Raw genomic sequence first — 19,151 nt, 5'->3', positions numbered from 1 at the left:
TCATGCAGACATCAAAGCAACAGGGCTTGGAGGGGGTGGGTAAGCCATTCCCCAGTGAAAATGCAGGGCATAAATTGCCTATGCAAATAACTACATAAATCCCCAGAGGTCAGCTGTCAGAAAGTGAGTGCCTGATCTGCTCTGAAGTCTTGCACTGAGCCATAGGCAGAAGTGAAATATTGGAAGGAGGGCCACCTACCTCCCAATCCAGGACAGATGCCTGCCACTGAGCGATCTTGTCTATGTTCTCCAGTCTCCTCTTCCGCTCGTTGATCTGCTGGGTCACATTCCTCATGACAGCAAGCGCAGCGGCCACGTATCGGTAGTCACTGGGGAGAAAAAAGGGATGGAGGAAGAGCCTGTAAAATCACAGAAGTGATGGAACAATGGTGACGTCGCCTGGGAACATGATGAGGTGCTCATGGAAAATTGGATCAAACCATCTAAGCCTAAGGGAGCCATTCCAGTAGGCAGAGGTTCTTTGGTGTCTCCCAAAGAAGTCTAGCCCTTCAAGTACAAAATTAAACCTGATTACAACAAGAATGATTAGGGAGCTGGAGAATGGCCACAGGAATTGGGTGTGTTTTGTCTAGTGCAAAGAAGGACTAGGGCTGCAGGATAGCACTGTGCCGATATTTGAAGGGCTCCTAAAAAAAAGACAAGAAGGTCAAACTATTTTCCAAAGGGCTAAAAGGCAAGCCAAGAAACAACAAGGGAAACTAACCAAGGAGGGGAGCAACTTAGGTGACAGCAATCAGCCAATGGAACAGCTTGACTTCAGAAGTTGTAGGTGCTCCATTACTGAAGGCTTTCAAAGAGAGACTGGACAAGCATTTATCTGGAATGGTACAGGGTTTCCTGCTCAAGCAAGGGATTGGACTAGACCTCCAAGATCTCTTCCAACTCCATTATTCTATGTTCTACTTTTTTTCACAAGAAGTTTGCCCACTTTGCCTGATCTATGGTCTTCTCTTCATCCCATATGGTTGGCAAATTATCTTTGCACAGAAGTATGGACCCCTGAATTCCAGTTGAGAACTTCTTCACTAGAGCCAGCAAAGGCTGCACACTCCAATGGTTTGTCCTGCTAAAGAATCCTTAGTTATGGTTTCTTGAATAAACCATGCAATGGTGGCTAAGTGAGGTAGCAATTTAGCCAAAGGTCTGGAGGAACTTTCAGACAGATCTCAAACTCAATTCAGATGGGATACAATAAGCTCCTTTATGGTTGTAGAAGTATGTTACAATTATTCTGCAAGTTTGTCCATCGCTCCTGCTCTAATCAGATGACATTTGATGGATTTCTTCAACAGAAAAAAAAATTAGTGACTTTCTCATGTGTAAGTAGAGCATTCGTTTGTTTCAAGAATCTCCACACATATGTCCGGTCTTGAATTATGCAATCCCTTCTTTAGGGCGATATAAATTCTTTGACTTTCTCTACTCCTATTACTCTAAGCCTTTTCGTAGCAGGAAGTGTTAACAACAAGGGAGTCTACAAGAGAGATGGAAAGCCATGTCATGAACACACACAGACAGTGGTAGCATCCATTGCAAGCTCAAACGCAAAACCTTAAAAAGCCCACGAGGAGAAACACTAAAGGAATTCTCATGGAGAATTGAGGCAGTGAGCACCAATAGCCAGAGAAATAATCCAAGTCTGAGAAACAAGGTCCCTTGTCAGTCAATAAGAGCGTTGATTTATCACCAGCTTATCAGATATTTTGGAGCCACAAGGAAACAATAACTACAAGTATGACACACAACCTTACTTTTTATATACATTGCTCACCATTATGTGAAACTGTCTTGCCGCGTCACGTTGCTGTCATGTGACATTTTGCAATGTTTTCTCCATTCGTGGAGCTGGGGAGGGTGGGATTTTTGAGCTTCTGTTACCGCGCTCCTGAGGGGGAATTATTTTCTATGGCTCATTCTTCCTTCTCAACTACTCCTGTTTCTCAATCTAAAGTAGGTTTATGGGATTCTTTCATCCTGACACTTTCCCTTGGGATTCAAAAGGAAGCCAGGAAGCCAAGGTGAATGCAAACTGATGGACAATGATTGCACAGTGAAGGGCAGGTCATTCACATATGCATCCATTTGACCTGCCTGTCACGAGACAAGACTACCCTACTCCACCCAGGAACCTATCGCCAGAGCTGCTCTGAAAGCAAAATCATCAGACCCAAAATGAAAACTAACATAACACAGAATGACACGGAATAGCAGAATTGGAAGGGGCCTTGGAGGTCCTTTAGTCCAACCCCCTGCTCAGGCAGGAAACTGTATACCATTTCAAACAAATGGTGTCCAGTTTCTCCTTGAAAGCCTCCAATGATGAGTCATTCACCAATTCTGAAAGCAAGGCATTCCACTGGCTGATTGTTCCCACCCTTAGGAAATTTCTCTTTAGTAACTAGTAAATAACTTAGCAACCAGGAAGAGATGTGGGAGTTTCCAAGAAGTTTCCAAGCGCTGCCCCTCCGAGAAGGGTTGGCCATTCCTCCTCTCCCAACGTTGACAAACACCTCAGCATTTCCGACAGGATCCCAACAGGGGAACCTGGGCAGAGAGAGCCTGTTACATTTCCCCATTCAAAGAACTGCTCATTTTAGCAGGAGGGTTGGCTGTGGGCCTCCCACAAACACCTGGTGTGTTCCCACTCAGCATTATGTCAGAAAAATGCCACATCAGGTCCTGCCAAGAAGCTCCTTTGTTATTTCTGGCTGTGTTGCCACCACCTGAAGTGCTGTTGCACACAGAAGAGTAGAAGGAGCAAGGGGAAGGAAGGAAGGGCGCAAGATTTACACCATCTGCATAGAAACCACTGTTCCTTCGTGTTCTCTCCCCACTTTGTATCCTTTCTTCTATATCAGTGGGTGTTAGTTTTAATGTTCTCCTTAAAACTTTGAATAAAATTTATATCCCAAAGGTGCTTTTCCAAAAACCAGCTGGACTTTCTGGTTGTTGTTTTTGTTGTTTTTTGAAAACGTTTCACTTCTCATCCAAGTAGCTTCTTCATTTATTCAGAAGGGTTTTCACAGGAAAAAAACCGAGAGAGTCCAGCTGCCTTTTGGAAAAATCACCTTTGGGACAACCATGACCTGGATCGTTGGGAAACTCCATAGACAAATAAAATTTATGGTTTTTTTAATATATTGAACGCACAGAGAGGCTGAAAGATAAGATGCAACAGAGATCATAACCAGCAGAAGTCGATGACTGGCTTCCTACAGCTCAAGTCCAACCAGGGTTTACAAATCACAGTTTCTACAGTCATATAACACAGAAAGTCACCCTGCTCCCCCAAATCAGGCCATCAAGCTGAGTCCAGGTGGCGGAGTGGTTAAGGTTATGGAACAGGAGTGGGAGATTGGAGCCAAAATCCTCTCTCAGCTGTAGTGGGATTTCTATTGCTGGATTACTTGGGGCCAGTCGAGTTATTTTTGTGGGACGAAAAGGAACGCAGATGACCAAGCTGAGCCCAAGGGTGGGGTCAAAGCACCATCGGCCCTGAGTCCCTACACGCCCACAAGAGATCTAAGTCCAGCCCAGTAGTGCAGATTCTTGTACCGCAAAATTGTCTGAACCTTTCCGGCTTTGTCGACTGGTCAGGGTTGGGGAAGGGAGAGGGGATGGTTCTGCATGATTTGGCTAGCAAATGCACACATTTGTGCAAACAGCAGGCAAGCACGTGGCTCGTGCAAGTGGAGCATGTGCTTCCCTGTTGCTCATGCCAGTGGCAATTCACACTCTCATCTTGACGCTTTCACGACCTGGTTGCAAACAGCTCACAGCCCAGTAGTGGGCTAGGGCCTGGGGGGCTTGGGGCCCCCTGCTAGAAAGAGCTTAAGATTACAATAAAACTTTATACCCATTTGAACTGCCTGGATCTCCTGATTTCCCTGGTGCTGACAGATCCCTACATAAGCTGTCTCAAGTTCTTGAAGAAAAGGTGGCTTGTAAAGCTCATCAACTGATCAACAAAATGGCTTAATGGAAGGGCTGATTTCATGAAGCGTCATCAGACAAGAGGCTGATTTCATGAAGCTTCTACCCGACAGATCAGTCCACATATAGTTGGTCCTAAACATATGACCACAACCCGGATCAGAATTTCTGAGGCTAAACAAGGTGGCTGTAAGGGGTGCTGCAGACAATTTGACCACATTTTTGCCACAGTTGTTGGGCAAATCACTACAGTTACGTCCATCGCTCAGTAATTAAAGGAATCCGGCTCCCCCCACTGATTTTTACATATTGGGAGCCATCTGGGGAGTGTTGCAAACAGTGATCCTGGGACGCTGCAACCCTTATAAATACTTAGCCAAGAGCCTGAATTTTGATCACGCAACTGTGAGAATGCTGCAATGGTCTTAAGTACGAGACCACTTATAAGTCAGTTTTTTCTGAGCCATCGTAACTGAATGGTCTTTCAACAAATGGCTGCAAGCCGAGGACTAGCTGTATTACTGAATGCTGTCTTATGTCACTAAGCAAACATCATGCACCCAACCCAAATGTCAGTGCTCCCCCATCCCACTGCCTTGCCTCCTAGGGGTGCTGGGAATTGTACTTCAACACTGCCCGGGACCCCTCCTCGAGGGAGATGGGCAGTTTATAAATGAATAAAGTAATCCTGCTCTAGCGAATGGGTAAGATGGTTTCTCTAAACCTATAGGTCACCGGAGGAAGTCGGGTGATCCTCCAGAACTCAGAAACCAGTGTGGACAAATTAGAACATAGAACTTAAAATAATAAAGTTGGAAGGGACCTTGGAGGACTTCTAGTCCAACCCCTTGCTTGAGCAGGAGGCTCCATCACTACAGACAACAGTAGAGACCTTTAAATTTCTAGGTTCTACTATATCACATGACCTAAAATGGACACCTAACATCAAAAATGTCATCAAAATAGCACAACAAAGAATGTTCTTCCTGTGCCAACTCAGAAAGCTCAAACTGCCCAAGGAGCTGCTGATCCAGTTCTACAGAGGAATGATTGAGTCTGTCATCTGCACCTCTATAACTGTCTGGTTTGGTTCTGCAACCCAAGAGGACAGACACAGACTTCAGAGGATAATTAGAAAAAATAATTACTACCAACCTGCCTTCATTCAAGGACTTGCATATTGCACTAGTCAAAAAGAAGGCTGTGAAAATATTTACAGACCCCTCACATCCCAGACATAAACTGTTTTAACTCCTACCCTCAAAATGACGCTATAGAGCCCTTCACACCAGAACAACTACACACAAGAACAGTTTTTTTCTCAAAAGCCATCACTCCGCTAAACAAATAATTCCCTCAACACCGTTCAACTCTTTACAAAGTGTACACTACTATTACTGTTAATCTTCTCACCACTCCTTATCACCCTTCCCCTCCTACTTGTGATTGTAGGACTGTAACCTTGTCCCTTGTATCTTTATGGTTTATATTGACTGTTTCCTGATTGTTTCCTGACTGTTTCCTGATTTGATTGCGGATTGCACCCTATGACTATCATTAAGTGTTGTATCTGATGATTCTTGACTCTTCACGAAGGTCTCTTTTCTTTTATGTACACTGAGAGCATTTGCACCAAGACAAATTCCTTGTGTGTCCAACCACACTTGGCCAATAAAGTATTCTATTCTATTCTATTCTATTCTATTCTATTCTATTCTATTCTATTCTATTCTATTCTATTCTGTACTATACTGTACTATACTATACTATACTATACTATACTATACTATACTATACTATACTATACTATACTATACTATTCTATTCTATTCTATTCTTATACTATGCTATGCTATACTATACTATACTATACTATACTATACTATACTATACTATACTATACTATACTATACTATACTATACTATACTATACTATACTTATTCTATACTATACTATACTATACTATTCTATTCTATTCTTATTCTATACTATACTATACTATACTATACTATACTATACTATACTACACTACACTACATTACACTACTCTACTCTATTCTTATTCTATACTATACTATACTATACTATACTATACTATACTATACTATTCTTATTCTATTCTATTCTATTCTATTCTATTCTATTCTATGCTATGCTATGCTATGCTATACTATACTATTCTATTCTATACTATACTATACTACACTACTCTACTCTACTCTTATTCTATTCTATTCTATTCTATTCTATTCTATACTATACTATACTATACTATACTATACTATATACTATACTATACTACACCACACCACACCACACCACACCACACTACATTACTCTACTCTACTCTACTCTTATTCTATTCTATTCTATTCTATTCTATTCTATTCTATTCTATACTATACTATACTATACTATACTATACTATACTATACTACACTACACTACACTACACTACACTACACTACACTACACTACACTACACTACACTATTCAGACAAGTGGCCGTCCAGGCTGTTCTTGAAAGTCTCCAGCGATGGAGCATTCACAACTTCTGAAGGCCAGCTAGTCCAGTCAGAGTGGACTGCTGACTGGGGCACAGAACAGAAGACAATCTAATCAGCTGATCCTCAGCTCTGATACAGAAACACGGGCACACAAATACACACCCACACATATACAAACACACTGCCCAACAGCTGACTTTTGGAAATTGAGCCATCTCCCCTCCTACATTCTGGACGTCTAGATTTTAAACCGAGGAGAATAACCTCTGCTTTTAGCATCCCTCTTTTTAATGGCAGGCACATATGCTCCCTGTCCGAGCTGTGTTCCCTCACTTTAAGGGTTGGGTTTTTTTTTTTAATTTTTAGAGGTGTCATTTATGAATGGAGCTGCCCCCCCCTCCCCCACTTCCCCCTCCCTTGCCATCCACTCATTAACAAAACAAACTTCTGCAGACAGAAGCCGACGGCTCCAGCTCAACGAGCAAATGACAGATGAGAAACGGCCAGGGATGCTTGCTGGGGCCGACGGATTAATACCAGGGAACGGTTCCCTGGAGGGGAACTGTAGCTTTTCCTTAATGATTTCGTGGGAGGACGAGGCTCCTGGCCAAACAGTGCCAGGCTTACCCCGTGTTTCAAGGACCAGAAGTCTTGCTTTCCACCCAGATGGCATCTTGTAGAGTAAATTTAGATGGCTGGGAGATTAAAAAAGAAAAAGATTGCTAATGTGCCAGGGAAGAAAGAGACTCGCTTGCTGATGTCAGGGGGAGATTTCTGTGCCCACAAACAGCTCCCTATCCAAACGGAGGCCAAACTTTGAAATATAAATTAAACCGGAGCCAGTCCTTCTGCAAAAGAACCGCATCTTTACTTCCAAGAATGTCTCAAGGTGTTATTGAGATCCTGTCAGCATTTGCAGAAAATAATAATAGTAATTTAACAATTGGAAATGTATCTATCTGCTCAGGAAAAAAAGAGAGGAATATCAGATTTGATGGAGGGAAAATTCTAGGGAGACAAAGAAAGTCTCTTTCTTTCTTTCTCTCCCTCACAAACATACACACACTCTGTGTGTGTGTGTGTGTGTGTGTGTGTGTGTGTGTGTGTGTGTGAGAGAGAGAGAGAGAGAGAGAGAGAGAGAGAGAGAGAGAGAGAGAGAGAGAGCTCAATGCTCTGAAAATGAAAGAAATAATTCAAGCGAATGACATTTATTTTACATGTCTCCTTATTAGATTGCTGACCATCTGACCAAGCAGTTGGAAGCCAAAAAATCTCTCTAAAATTTAACATAGGTCCCGAGAGTTTTCAACTTAAGACAGAAATTGGGACAGAATTTCTGGTACTAAGCAATGCAGTTGTAAAGCACAACCACATTGTTTAGTGACCATTCCTGCAGTCCTGGTTACCACAGTTAATTGAACCCCATGGGTCTTTAGGTGAGGTGATTTCCTGCCGGCTTCCCACAACCAGTCAATGGGGAAGCTGGCAGGAAATTGCAGGTCCCTGGCTGGGTAGGTGGGAAATTGCAGGTAGCTGCTGCAGGGAGGCTGCATGAGAAGTGCCATGCAGCAGAAGGAAGATGCGCTAGGATGCAAAGGGTTGCGTAAGGAACACTGCACCAGTCAGGGAATGTGTGCAAGGTTGCATGAGAGGTGCAGATTGGGGAGGGGTGCAAGGAGATGCCTAAATGGCACCACAGGTTTGGGAAGGAAGCTTGAGAGAGGTGCCATGTAGGTCAGGGAGGATGTGAGGGGATGTGTGAGAAGTGCTGTGAAGATTGCAAGAGGCACCACATGGTCTGGAAGGGGATATGTAGGTGCAGCATGAGTCAGGAAGAGTGCAGAGAGTGCCTGAATGGCTGGTGTGGCTTGACCAGAGAGGAGCTACGGGAGGGTGCACAGCTGTAGAGGTTTACCCCAGGGATTGGTGGCCTTCCATATGGTTTCCCCATAAAGTCATTACAGACACGTGCAAATGGTGATTATATGATTGCAGATCCCTTGGCAATGGGTGGCAAGTAGGGATGGGTTGCCAAGGAAGCAAACCACAGGGGTGCTAGGATAGCTGGAACTCATAATCACCATTTGCTCACCACCATCATAACTTCAAAGAGTTGCTGGCTGAATGGTCGCAGGTCAAGAACTACTAGTGTAAGACACTGTATTACATGCCTACAAACACTCTCTCTATTGTGGATGTTGACTACAATTTGTCCTTCCGTTGCAAATTCTGTTTTATGTTGTCTCTGGAAAAGCACCGATCTGACCAAGGGAAAGTAAAATGAATGTTAGGGAGATCAACATATTACCTGACTGCCCTACAAAATATGGTACTAGCTCACGCTTAGCAATGAAAATCCCAGAGTCACCTTTTGGAAAGAAATGGCTTAAATGAAAAGAGTCCACCTCCAGCAGTCCCAGAAGATCTCCCTGCTTTGTTGCTCCTCCCAGCCCTGAAGCCAACCCTACCTCCTACACACACCTACCTGTGATCCTGTGCAGTGTACTTGAGCAGTTCTGCAAGCTGCAGAGGGTACTTGCAGATCTTCTGGACAGGGGTCAACAGGAAACCATCTATGGCGATGTCAATCATCTGCTGCAAGAGACGGCAAGCTTCGAAGAAGTGCTGGTATCTGCCGTCCTTCATTAGTTTGGAAAGCTCCATGCATGCATCCAAGTGGTTATTACAGTACTCAGAGTAGATCCAGAATCCATCTTGCTACAGAGAGGAAAACAGAAAGGGAGAGTGAGATGTACCATAAAGAAATAGCTACAGGGCCGATTTCAATCACAACAAAGAAGTTGACAAAAATTGCAACTGGAAAAGGCCACCGGGACTATGATGTCCCACCCCATACCTAAAGCAGGAATCTAAATTAAAAGCATCCCTGACAAACAGCTTTCAAGCCTCTGCTTGATCACCTCCATCAATGAAAACCTGCAACCTTACTGGGTCTTTGGTCACTGTCAAGTTTCTTCTCTTGTTGGAATGGTTTTCCTAACGTTCAGCCAGACACAGAATAACAGAGTTGGACCTTGGAGGTCTTCTAGTCCAATCTCCTGCTTATGCTGGAGACCCTATATCGTCCTGGACAAATAGCTATCCAACCTCTCCTTAAAAGCTTCCGGTGAGGGATGACCCACAATTTCTGAAGACAAGCTGTTCCACTGATTAATTGTTCTGTCAGGAAATTTCTCCTTAATTCTAGGTTGGATCTCTCTTTGATTAGTCTAACCCTCAGGAATCTCAGAAGGTTGTGGCATATCCTACATTTAATGAGGGACAGAAGTTCTTTGACTAACCTTTCCAGTAACTCAAGAATGCTGTCATAATGCCCTTCCACGACTTCTTCACTAGACCAAACATTTGCTAGATCCCACAATCTTTCCCTCAAAGGGCTACGGTCCCAGTCCAGCGAGACTCAGTTCAATCTGGATCTGAAAGTATGGCACTCACAACTGAACACCGTCATTCAAGTGTCATCAAGAGATTCTCAACTGTGCGGGTCACGGTTGACCCACAGTGCTTTTCCAAAAGGGAATTGGTCTTTCTTGGTTTTCTTTTCTTTTTCTGAAAACATTTCACTTCTCACCCAGGAAGCTTCATCTGTTCTAACTGATAGCGGGGAACGGAAGGGTTTATATTCTTTGCAGTCATCTGATTGTTAGCCCCCTGAGAGCCATAGAGGCCGCTTTTAATCAGAATAACAGAGTTGGAAGGGATCTTGGAGCCTTCTAGTCCGATCCCTTTCTCAAGCAGGATACTCTATACCAGGGGTGTCCAACCTTGGCAATTTTAAGACTTGTGGACTTCAATTCCCAGAGTTCCTCAGCCAGCTGGCTGAGGAACTCTGGGAGTTGAAGTCCACAAGTCTTAAAGTTGCCAAGGTTGGACACCCTTGCTCTATACCATTCCAGACAAGGGGCTGCACAATCTCTTCTTAAAAGCCTCCAGGGATGTAACATCCACAACTTCTGGAGTCCAGCGGTTCCTCTGGTTTATTCTTCGGTCAGGACATTTCTCCACCCATTGGTTCTTGTCCTGCCTTCAGATGCTTTGGAGAATAGGTGGATTTTTCTTTGTGGCAGCCCCTGTGTCATCATCTGTATAAACTCTGAATCAACTGACTCTAAAGATACCAGGCCACCTGACTTTTGTATGTATGGAGCAAACTGTATGCAAACTCCATGGGATTCTCACAGAATCTAATATAGCAGTATAAATTCTGTTCCAGGATTACTAACTTTCTCTTGTCTGAGTATCCAGATAGAGACAGAGTGCTGATGACAGGCGAATCTAAATGTCCATTTAAAAGAAAAAGAAAAGAAAGCTTAGCAAAATGCACTATGAATTAGCTAGCTCTGTTCAATATCAGGTGCTCGGATAAATCAGGGAACCAGAAAACATGATGGAAGAATAACTGGACAGCCAGGCAGCAAAAAAAACCCAAAACAAACCCAAGAAAGATAAAGTTGTCATCTCGGAAGAAGAAAAGTGTCCATAAATGACAAGTAAACTATCTGCCCTGCCTGATTTGGGAAAATCTGCCTTGAAAGGCAGAGAGGCTGCTTTTTCCAAGGACAGAGATAACAAGAGGTTTCAGGGTTCTTTGGGTTGATCCTTGGCTTGGTGGCAGGCTGAGCAACAGATGCTGCAGCACCCAATGAGATTCTTCTGCTGTGGCAGATTTAGGAGCATCTTCAAACCTGAACTTTTAAGTTCATCTGGACAGCAGCTTTATTGTGGAGCATCCCACCATCCACTGAGCCTTAAAACAGGCTGAGAATGAAGGCAACTTTGAGCTATGGAAAAATCTGCAGGAGGAAGGTGTATTTTTGCCTTGAGGCGAAACTCCTGGAGCCCAGCCAAGAGGACCATCACATTTCTCTGGAACAAATAGTTCTTCACTTATAACCATTTGTTTAATGGCCATTCAACTGAAAAAAATGAACTAACAGATGATAGATAGATAGATAGATAGATGATAGATAGATAGATAGATAGATAGATAGATAGATAGATAGATAGATAGATAGATAGATAGATAGATGAAAGAGATAATAGATAGATAGATAGATAGATAGATAGATAGATAGATAGATAGATAGATAGATAGATAGAGATAGAGACATAGACATAGACATAGACATAGACATAGACATAGATATAGATATAGATATATAGATAGACATTTACTGCCATTTTTTATTGTGAGCACACTGGCATAGAATAGAATAGAATAGAATAGAATAGAATAGAATAGAATAGAATAGAATAGAATGGAATGGAATGGAATGGAATGGAACGGAACGGAACGGAATGGAATGGAATGGAATGGAATGGAATGGAATGGAACGGAACGGAACGGAAGGGAACGGAGCAGAGCAGAGCAGAGCAGAGCTGGAAGTCACTTTTGAGATATTCCAGTCCAGAAGGAGAATACCATTTCAGACAAATGCCTGCCCAGTCTCTTCTTGAAAACCTGCAGGGATGAAGCACTCACAACTTCTGGTGGCCAGCTATTCGACTGGTTAGCTGTTCTCATTGTTAGGAAATTCCTCCTCAATTCCAGGTTGCTTCTCTCCTTGATTAGTTTCCATCCCTTATTTCTTGTCCTGCCCCCTGGTGCTTTGGAGAATAGCTTGACTCCCTCCTCTTTGAGGCAGCCCCTCAAATACTGGGAGACTGCTCTCATGTCACCCTCGTCCTCCTTTTCTTTAGACTAGCCAAACCCCTATGGTTTAGTCTCCAGGCCTTTGATCGTGTTAGTTGCTCTTCTTTGAACTTTTTCCAATTTCATCAAAACTTATTTCTGTTGCCTGCTCTCAAAAATGTACACATACATAACACACATATACACATGCTATATACATACATAAATATATACCTGCCCACATACATACATACATACATACATACATACATCTTACCCTCAGCAGTGCCAGAGAGAAGATTCAATGGTAGCCCCTTTATTGAGAGATGGTCTCCTGGTGATGAACCCGAGACCATCCGATATATTTTGCTGTTGCCTGTTTTATGCCAAGGTACCTTCAGGAATACTGTTACTATCTCCTAATCTCCTCAAGTTTTTTTTTACTCACAGATCAGACGCCTAAGCTCACCAGAAGAAATGCTGCTAAGTTTCTATCTGCAGTGATTGTCCAGAATGCTACAATCCAGAATGCTACATCAAGGCCACTCACTCAGGATATCACATCAGAAAACTCAGGAAATTATACCACAAGAACTCAAGAAGTTGCAACACAGCAAATGACCCAGGATATCACAGCACAAGACCAAGGATACCACAGCAATAAATCTCACATGGTCATCACACAACCCATTACCCAAGCCATTACAACACAGGAGGCTAATGGAAAAGAGATCAAAACACAAACGACCCAGGAGATTACAACGCAGGACCCAGGATACCACAACAAAACACAACCCATTACCCAAGCCGTTAAAACACCAGAAGCTAATGGAAAAAAGATCACTACAAAATAAACGACCCAGGAGATTACAACACAATATCCAGGATGTCTCCACAACAAAACTCACAAGGCCATCACACAGCCCATTATACCAACATCAACTCCATCAACCAATCAAGAGGCAGCAGCGCAGCCAACCAGCCCCCCAGTATTTATAGAGAGACGGCAGCTCCGATCACACACTGCTTTCACTGGCACGAAGCCAAAAACACCAGCCTGAGGATGGCAAGTGGGACCTTGCCAAAACATCACCAAGATACTCTTAATCTTACACGGGAAAAGACCTGAACACACTTAGACCTACATACCTGTACCTGTGAAAATCTATGAAAATCTATATATATTCTTCAGTTTTCGCGGGTACTTACATGTATGGCATTCAGCTTTGTTCGGGTATCTTCCCACGTCTTTATAGTTGTGCTTTTAAAGTTGTAGCAACGTTTCGGCAGAATCTCATCTGCCATCATCAGGCTTGTGTATTGTGTTCGTCTGACAAATACACAAGCCTGATGATGGCAGATGAGATTCTGCCGAAACGTCGCTACATCTTTAAAAGCACAACTATAAAGACGTGGGAAAATACCCGAACAAAGCTGAATACTGTCCATTTTGAATATGTAACGGAAAGAGGAAACTTGAGGAAAGAGGAAACAAAGTTGATGCTATGTGGAACAAAACTGTGACTGAATGTGGATGTTCTGCTTCAGATACCACCAAACCCCCTCATCCCAGAAGGTAACAAGGAAAACACGCTGTGAAGAGGATGCGCAGAGCCCCAGACAACCCTACGGACTCTGCACAAGCATCGCTTACATGCTACGGTCCTGGATAGACCTTAGGAGCAGACATTGCAATTACAACCTTTGCAGTCCTAGGATCAAAATCCAGTCACTTGGCAAGGTAGTCCTTGACTTACAACAGTTCATTTAGTGACAGTTCAATGGCCCTGAAAAAAGTGACCTATGACCATTTTTCACACTCATGACCATGGCAGCATCCCCATGATCATGTTTCAAAATTCAAATGCTTGGCAATTGACCCATATTTATGACAGTTGCAGTGTCCTGGAGTTATGTGATCCCTTTTTGTGACTTTCTGACAAGCAAAGTCAATGAGGAAGCCAGATTCACTTAACAACTGTAGCAAGTGCAGGTCATAAAATGGGGTAAAACTCACTTAACAACTGTTTCATTTTGCAACAGAAATTTTGGGCTCAATTGTGGTCGTAAGTTGAGGAGTACCTGTATTTATAATCTGATCGCCATTTGCGACCTTCCCAGTTGGTTTCTGATCTGTCTAAGGGGGAAGCTGGATCTACTTAACAACCATGTGATTCACTTAACAACTGCCATGATTTGCTTAATGACTCTGGCAAAAAATATTGTAAAATTGGGCATGAGTCACTTAACAACCGTCTTGCTTAGCAATGGGAATTCTGCTCTCAATTGCGGTGTTGCAGCCTGCATTGCCAATTGTGCTGGCTAAGTTCCCATTCTTTTACCCCAGCTGGTAACTGCTCCCTGCTGCGGGCTGCAGCCAAGAGGAGGAGGTCAGACTTAGATCCGAATCTTTGATGGGAGCATAAACCTCACCACAGCACAAGAGCTCTGGAAAAGTCGAGAAGAGAAGAGAATCACGCTTAAGGAAGAGAGGCTCCCGGCACGGAAAGTCAAGATGCATGTAGAAGTTCTCGTCTTTTTTGGAGGCGCATTCTGCACATGCCCAAAGACTGGTTAAGGCTTGCAAGCTCAGCATCTGCGAGGGCCTGCTTGCCGGGCTCCCAAAACTAAGGCAGACATGGAGAGTCACTTCTGTTCCTCACTTAAAGACCGAAATCTTGCCGAACTAAAGTGAGGGGTTCTTGGCGCTCTCTGAGCTTGCTTCTTTTCTTGCAGATGTTTCATTAAACCAGGTAACCTCATCAGTGCTAGTCATAGTTTGGGTAATGAAAAACCCACACGAAACAGCCAAGCTCAGAGAGCACCAAGGAGGGCCTAGGTCCATGATGGCGAATCTATGGCACGTGTGTCACAAGTGGCACGCAGAGTCATTTGTGCTGGCCCTTGAGCCACAGGCAAACTTACCTCACTGCAGCTGATATTTTTCGGTTGGTTTGAGGCCTTTTTCGGCCTCCCAGAGGCTGAGAAAAAGTCTCTGCAAGGCTTTTCAGGCCAAATTATAGGCCTGTTTCATCACTTCCAGTGTTACAGGATGTGACAAAACGGGCCTATAATTTGGCCCGAAAAGCCTTGCAGAGGCTTTTTCCAATCCTCTGGGAGGCTGAAAAAGGCGTCAAACCAGCCAAAAATTCAGCTGTGAGGTGCAGTGCAGGTAAGGGGGTGGCGGGGGGAGATTGCGCATCCATGCACAGGGGGTGTGGGGAGGGGTGGTGCACATTACATTCTGGGGCTAGCACACGAGTGTGTGCGCGCTGGTGCACATGCAGTTTTTGGCCCAGGAGCCCCAAAAGGTTAGCCACCACTAGGACAACTCGCAGAGGCCAATTCACCCTGGCCAACTTGCCATGGGCAGCTCACCACTGTCAACTCGCTACAGAACAACTCACCACAACAAACTCCCTCCATGTCAAAAGTTACACTAATATCAAAGGAATAGAATAGGATCATTAAAGAAAGGATGAAAAGAAGGGATAAAATGAAATGTGAATGACAAAAAATACTTTTTAAAAATGATTTTAAATAATTAAATTGAATGGTGAAATTGTCCCATGGCGAGTTGGCCAAGATGAGGTTGTCCCAAAAAGCGTCCCATGGTGAATTGGCTGCAGCAAGTTGGCCATGGTGAATTGGGCACGGCAAACCAAGGACTCGTTATTTCAGCCCTTAGCAACAAATATTCTCCTTTATTGGTAAAACAATTATTTGTATCATTAAAGATATATAGGTAATCCTTAACTTATGAGTACAATTGAGCCCAAAACTTTGTCAGAGTATATTCATGAACTGGAAGAGAGCTTGGTACCAAGGTCAGCCAATGAATAGGCATAGCAACTAAGTCAGCCAATGAGGACTGCTTGGAAACTGAAACTAGAAGCAGCCTAGGCGTGGCTCCATATTAAGCTCTGCAACTCTGTGAAGCTCTGTGAAGCTCTGAGTCTGTCTATTGAAGATGAAACTGCTTCTCCTCTTGCTTGCCTGCTGAACTAAAGTGAGAGAGAAACTAACTTGCTTGCTTGCTGAAGATTGGAGCTCTGCTTTGAACTTGCACCATGTTTCTGTCTGAGTTTGCTCCATGTTGGAGAAATCTACAGCTGGTTCGTAAAATCTACTTATTATGTTTATAAAGATGTTAAATGAAGCATCAGCCATCTGTGTTTATTTTTCTGATGCTGAATTAATGCTGCAAAACTTCTGTTGCTAACTGAGACAGTTGTAAAGTGAATTTTACCCCATTTTACAACTTTTCTTGCCACAGCTATTAAGTCAATCACTGCAGTCATTCAGTTAGTAACATGGTTGTTAAGTGAAAGTGGCTTCCCCATTGACTTTGCTTGTCAGACGGTCACATTACCCTGGGACACTCCAACTGTCAGAAATATGAGTGAGTGGTCAAGCGTCTGAACTTTTATCATGTGACCATGGGGACGCTACAATAGTCACAAGTGTGAAAACTGATTATAAGTCACTTTTTTTAGTGCTGTTGTAACTTTGAACGGTCACTACACAAATTGTCGTTGGTCAAGGACAACCTGTACCCTGAGAATCCCTTGGAAGCAGTCACCTTGATGATCTTTCTGCCATCCAAACTATCTAAACTTCACTATCTCTTGGACCTCGGGAATGCAACCCCTCCTTCTTGGGAATCCAGATATATTCCACCCCATTGCTCCTGTTAAGTCAGAATCTGATTCCTTGGAGAGGCCCAGAACATGGACTATTCCTTTAACAGTCTCGTTTCTCCCATCAAAAAACAATGCAACTCTTCCCAATCTCATTGACAAACACAATTTCTTTATAGCAATAGCAATTAAGAGTTATATACCACTTCACGGTGCTTTACAGCCCTCTCTAAGCAGGTAACAGAGTCAGCAAATTACCCCCAATCAATCTGGGCCCTCATTTTACAGACCTTGGAAGGATGGAAGGCTGAGTCAACCCTGAGCCAGTCAGAATCGAACTGCCAAAATGCTGGCAGCCAGAAGTCAGGAGAAGTAGCCTGCAGTATTGCATTCTAACCACTGCGCCACCATTGTTCCTTTATCTTCCTCTTTTGAAAACAGATAGCTGACGTTAAACTAGGTGGCAAGAACCTTCCTTGGGGCAAAACTGTGACAACCCCAGATGGATTGTAGCAATTATGGTTTATTTCCTTTCCTTCTTTTCAAAGCCTTTTCAACACCCGTTGTGCTAAGGACAATTTGTGAATGAAGGCGAGCAAAGAATTGAATTGGTAATGTTAAGGCATTATGACACAAGATGCTGAGAAGGGTTTTACTGGTATCCTGTAGAGGAATGATCAGCAATTGCAATGCATTTCTCTAACATTCTTCAAAGCCTACCTGGTATGAAAGGGAGCCGGGTAGAGTTGACACTGAAAGCAACTTGGTTATGCTTCAAAGGATCCAGCGCCTGGATAAGTGGCATTTTCTTACATAACAATTTAGAGCTGCCTCCTCCCCAAAGGAGAAGCTGCAAAAGCTACATTGCATGATTTTCTTGACATTTCTGGATATATCTACAATCCCATCAGCCCTGTAAAATGGTATTTATGGAACTGGCAAGAGCAAAGAGTCCGTGAGAGCCTTTTCAGTCAGCAAAAACATCCTGTTCCTCACGCGTGGGTTATATTTTTGTTTTCTTTCATGCTTTTGAGACCATCTTACCTCTAGGTCACTGCCTGAATCAATCCTTGCAGTTTTGAGAAGTGGTTTGGGTAGTCTTCTTGGGCTGTGAGAGAATAACTGACCCAATGTCACCCTATTTTGGTGCTTCAAGGTAACCCAAGCCAGGAAGCCAAAATCATCAATACAAATACAGTACTACTTTTACTGTAAAGTTACAGTGGTGTTTTTTCAAAACCACAGCCCCTTTAAAATGAGTGGACTTCAAATCCCAAAATTCCTTAAGACCCATCTTAAAGGGGTCATAACGGAAAAAAACACTGTATTACAATAACAGAATCCTCTTCCCTCCCTGCCTTTATATTCCAGAGAATGAGAGAAGAGATGCTTTCTCAAATTACATTTCTCAGATTTTATCTGACGGTTGTCTTCCTCCTGTCTCTCAAGGCTATTCTCACAGCCTTTACACCTAGCTGGCTTTGTATCTAAAGCAAGGTGAGAACCCCACTTAGAAGACTGCATCCAGTTTTGGTCACCATATTATAAAAAAAGGTGTAAAGATTCTGGAAAGAGTGCAGAGAAGAGCAACAAGGATGATTAGGGGAATAGAGGCTAAAATGTACAAAAAACAGTTGCAGGATTTTGGTATGTCTAGTCTAAGAAGGACTAGGGCTGAGTTGATAGCACTGTTCTAATATCTGATGGGTTGCCACAAAGAAGAGGGGGTCAACCTATTTTTCAAAGCACCAGGAAGCAGAACAAGAAGAAATGGACAGAAATTAATCAAGGAGAGAAGAAAACTGGAACTAAAGGGAAATTTCCTGTCAGTGAGAATAATAAGCCAGTGGAACGGCTTGCCTTCAGAAGTTGTGGGGGATCCATCACTGGAGGCTTTTAAGACTGGACAGCTACATGTCCAGAATAGTATAGGGTCTCCTATCTGAGCAGGGGTTGGACTAGAAGAGCTCCAAGGTCCCTTCCAACTCTGTTATTTCGGTCTTCTGGTTTCTAGCCTGGTGCCTTGTTTCCCAACCTTGCAAATTCTAAGAAGTCTGGACTTCAGCTCCCAGAATCCCCCAGTCAAGATGAAAGAGTGTGCCTGAGCTAAATGGAGGTTTGCAAAAAGCAGAATGAACCATTGATAGCAACACTGAAAAATACTTATTGGGTGGAAGGCAATTCAATTCATCCACATACACAACAAGCAAATTGATGTAAACACTTAAATAACAACAGTACCCAGATACAGTGCTAACCCCTTTCCCTGCTGGTTAAAATCTCTTTGGTTAGTTGCCCTAATTTACCGCAATACATTTTTAGGCAGGATCTCTACACTGTAGTTTCCATAAAACAGGAGGATGAAAAGGAGAAACAAAGGGGCCATAAGAACTGCT

The 19,151-nt window shown here is 43.2% G+C and overlaps 1 protein-coding gene across 7 annotated transcripts in view; it reads right to left on the bottom strand.

The window, feature by feature from the left end:
* The window catches only part of ARHGEF9 (Cdc42 guanine nucleotide exchange factor 9), a 263,763-nt gene that overhangs the window by 51,851 nt on the left and 192,761 nt on the right, over nt 1-19,151 (bottom strand). For all 7 annotated transcript variants that reach the window (XM_087940852.1, XM_087940853.1, XM_087940854.1 and 4 more), the window contains 2 exons: nt 8,948-9,180; nt 200-329 (listed from right to left, as the gene is read on the bottom strand). In XM_087940852.1, coding sequence (XP_087796978.1) covers nt 200-329; nt 8,948-9,180 — 363 coding nt within the window. The remainder of the gene's footprint in view (nt 1-199; nt 330-8,947; nt 9,181-19,151) is intronic.

Source organism: Pseudonaja textilis, chromosome 12 (genome assembly GCF_049901715.1).
Source record: "Pseudonaja textilis isolate UNSWEBS1 chromosome 12, rPseTex1.2, whole genome shotgun sequence".
Lineage (NCBI taxonomy): Eukaryota > Metazoa > Chordata > Lepidosauria > Squamata > Elapidae > Pseudonaja > Pseudonaja textilis.
The sequence above is the reverse complement of the archived record's forward strand: the minus strand, read 5'-3'. Positions and strand labels throughout refer to the sequence as shown.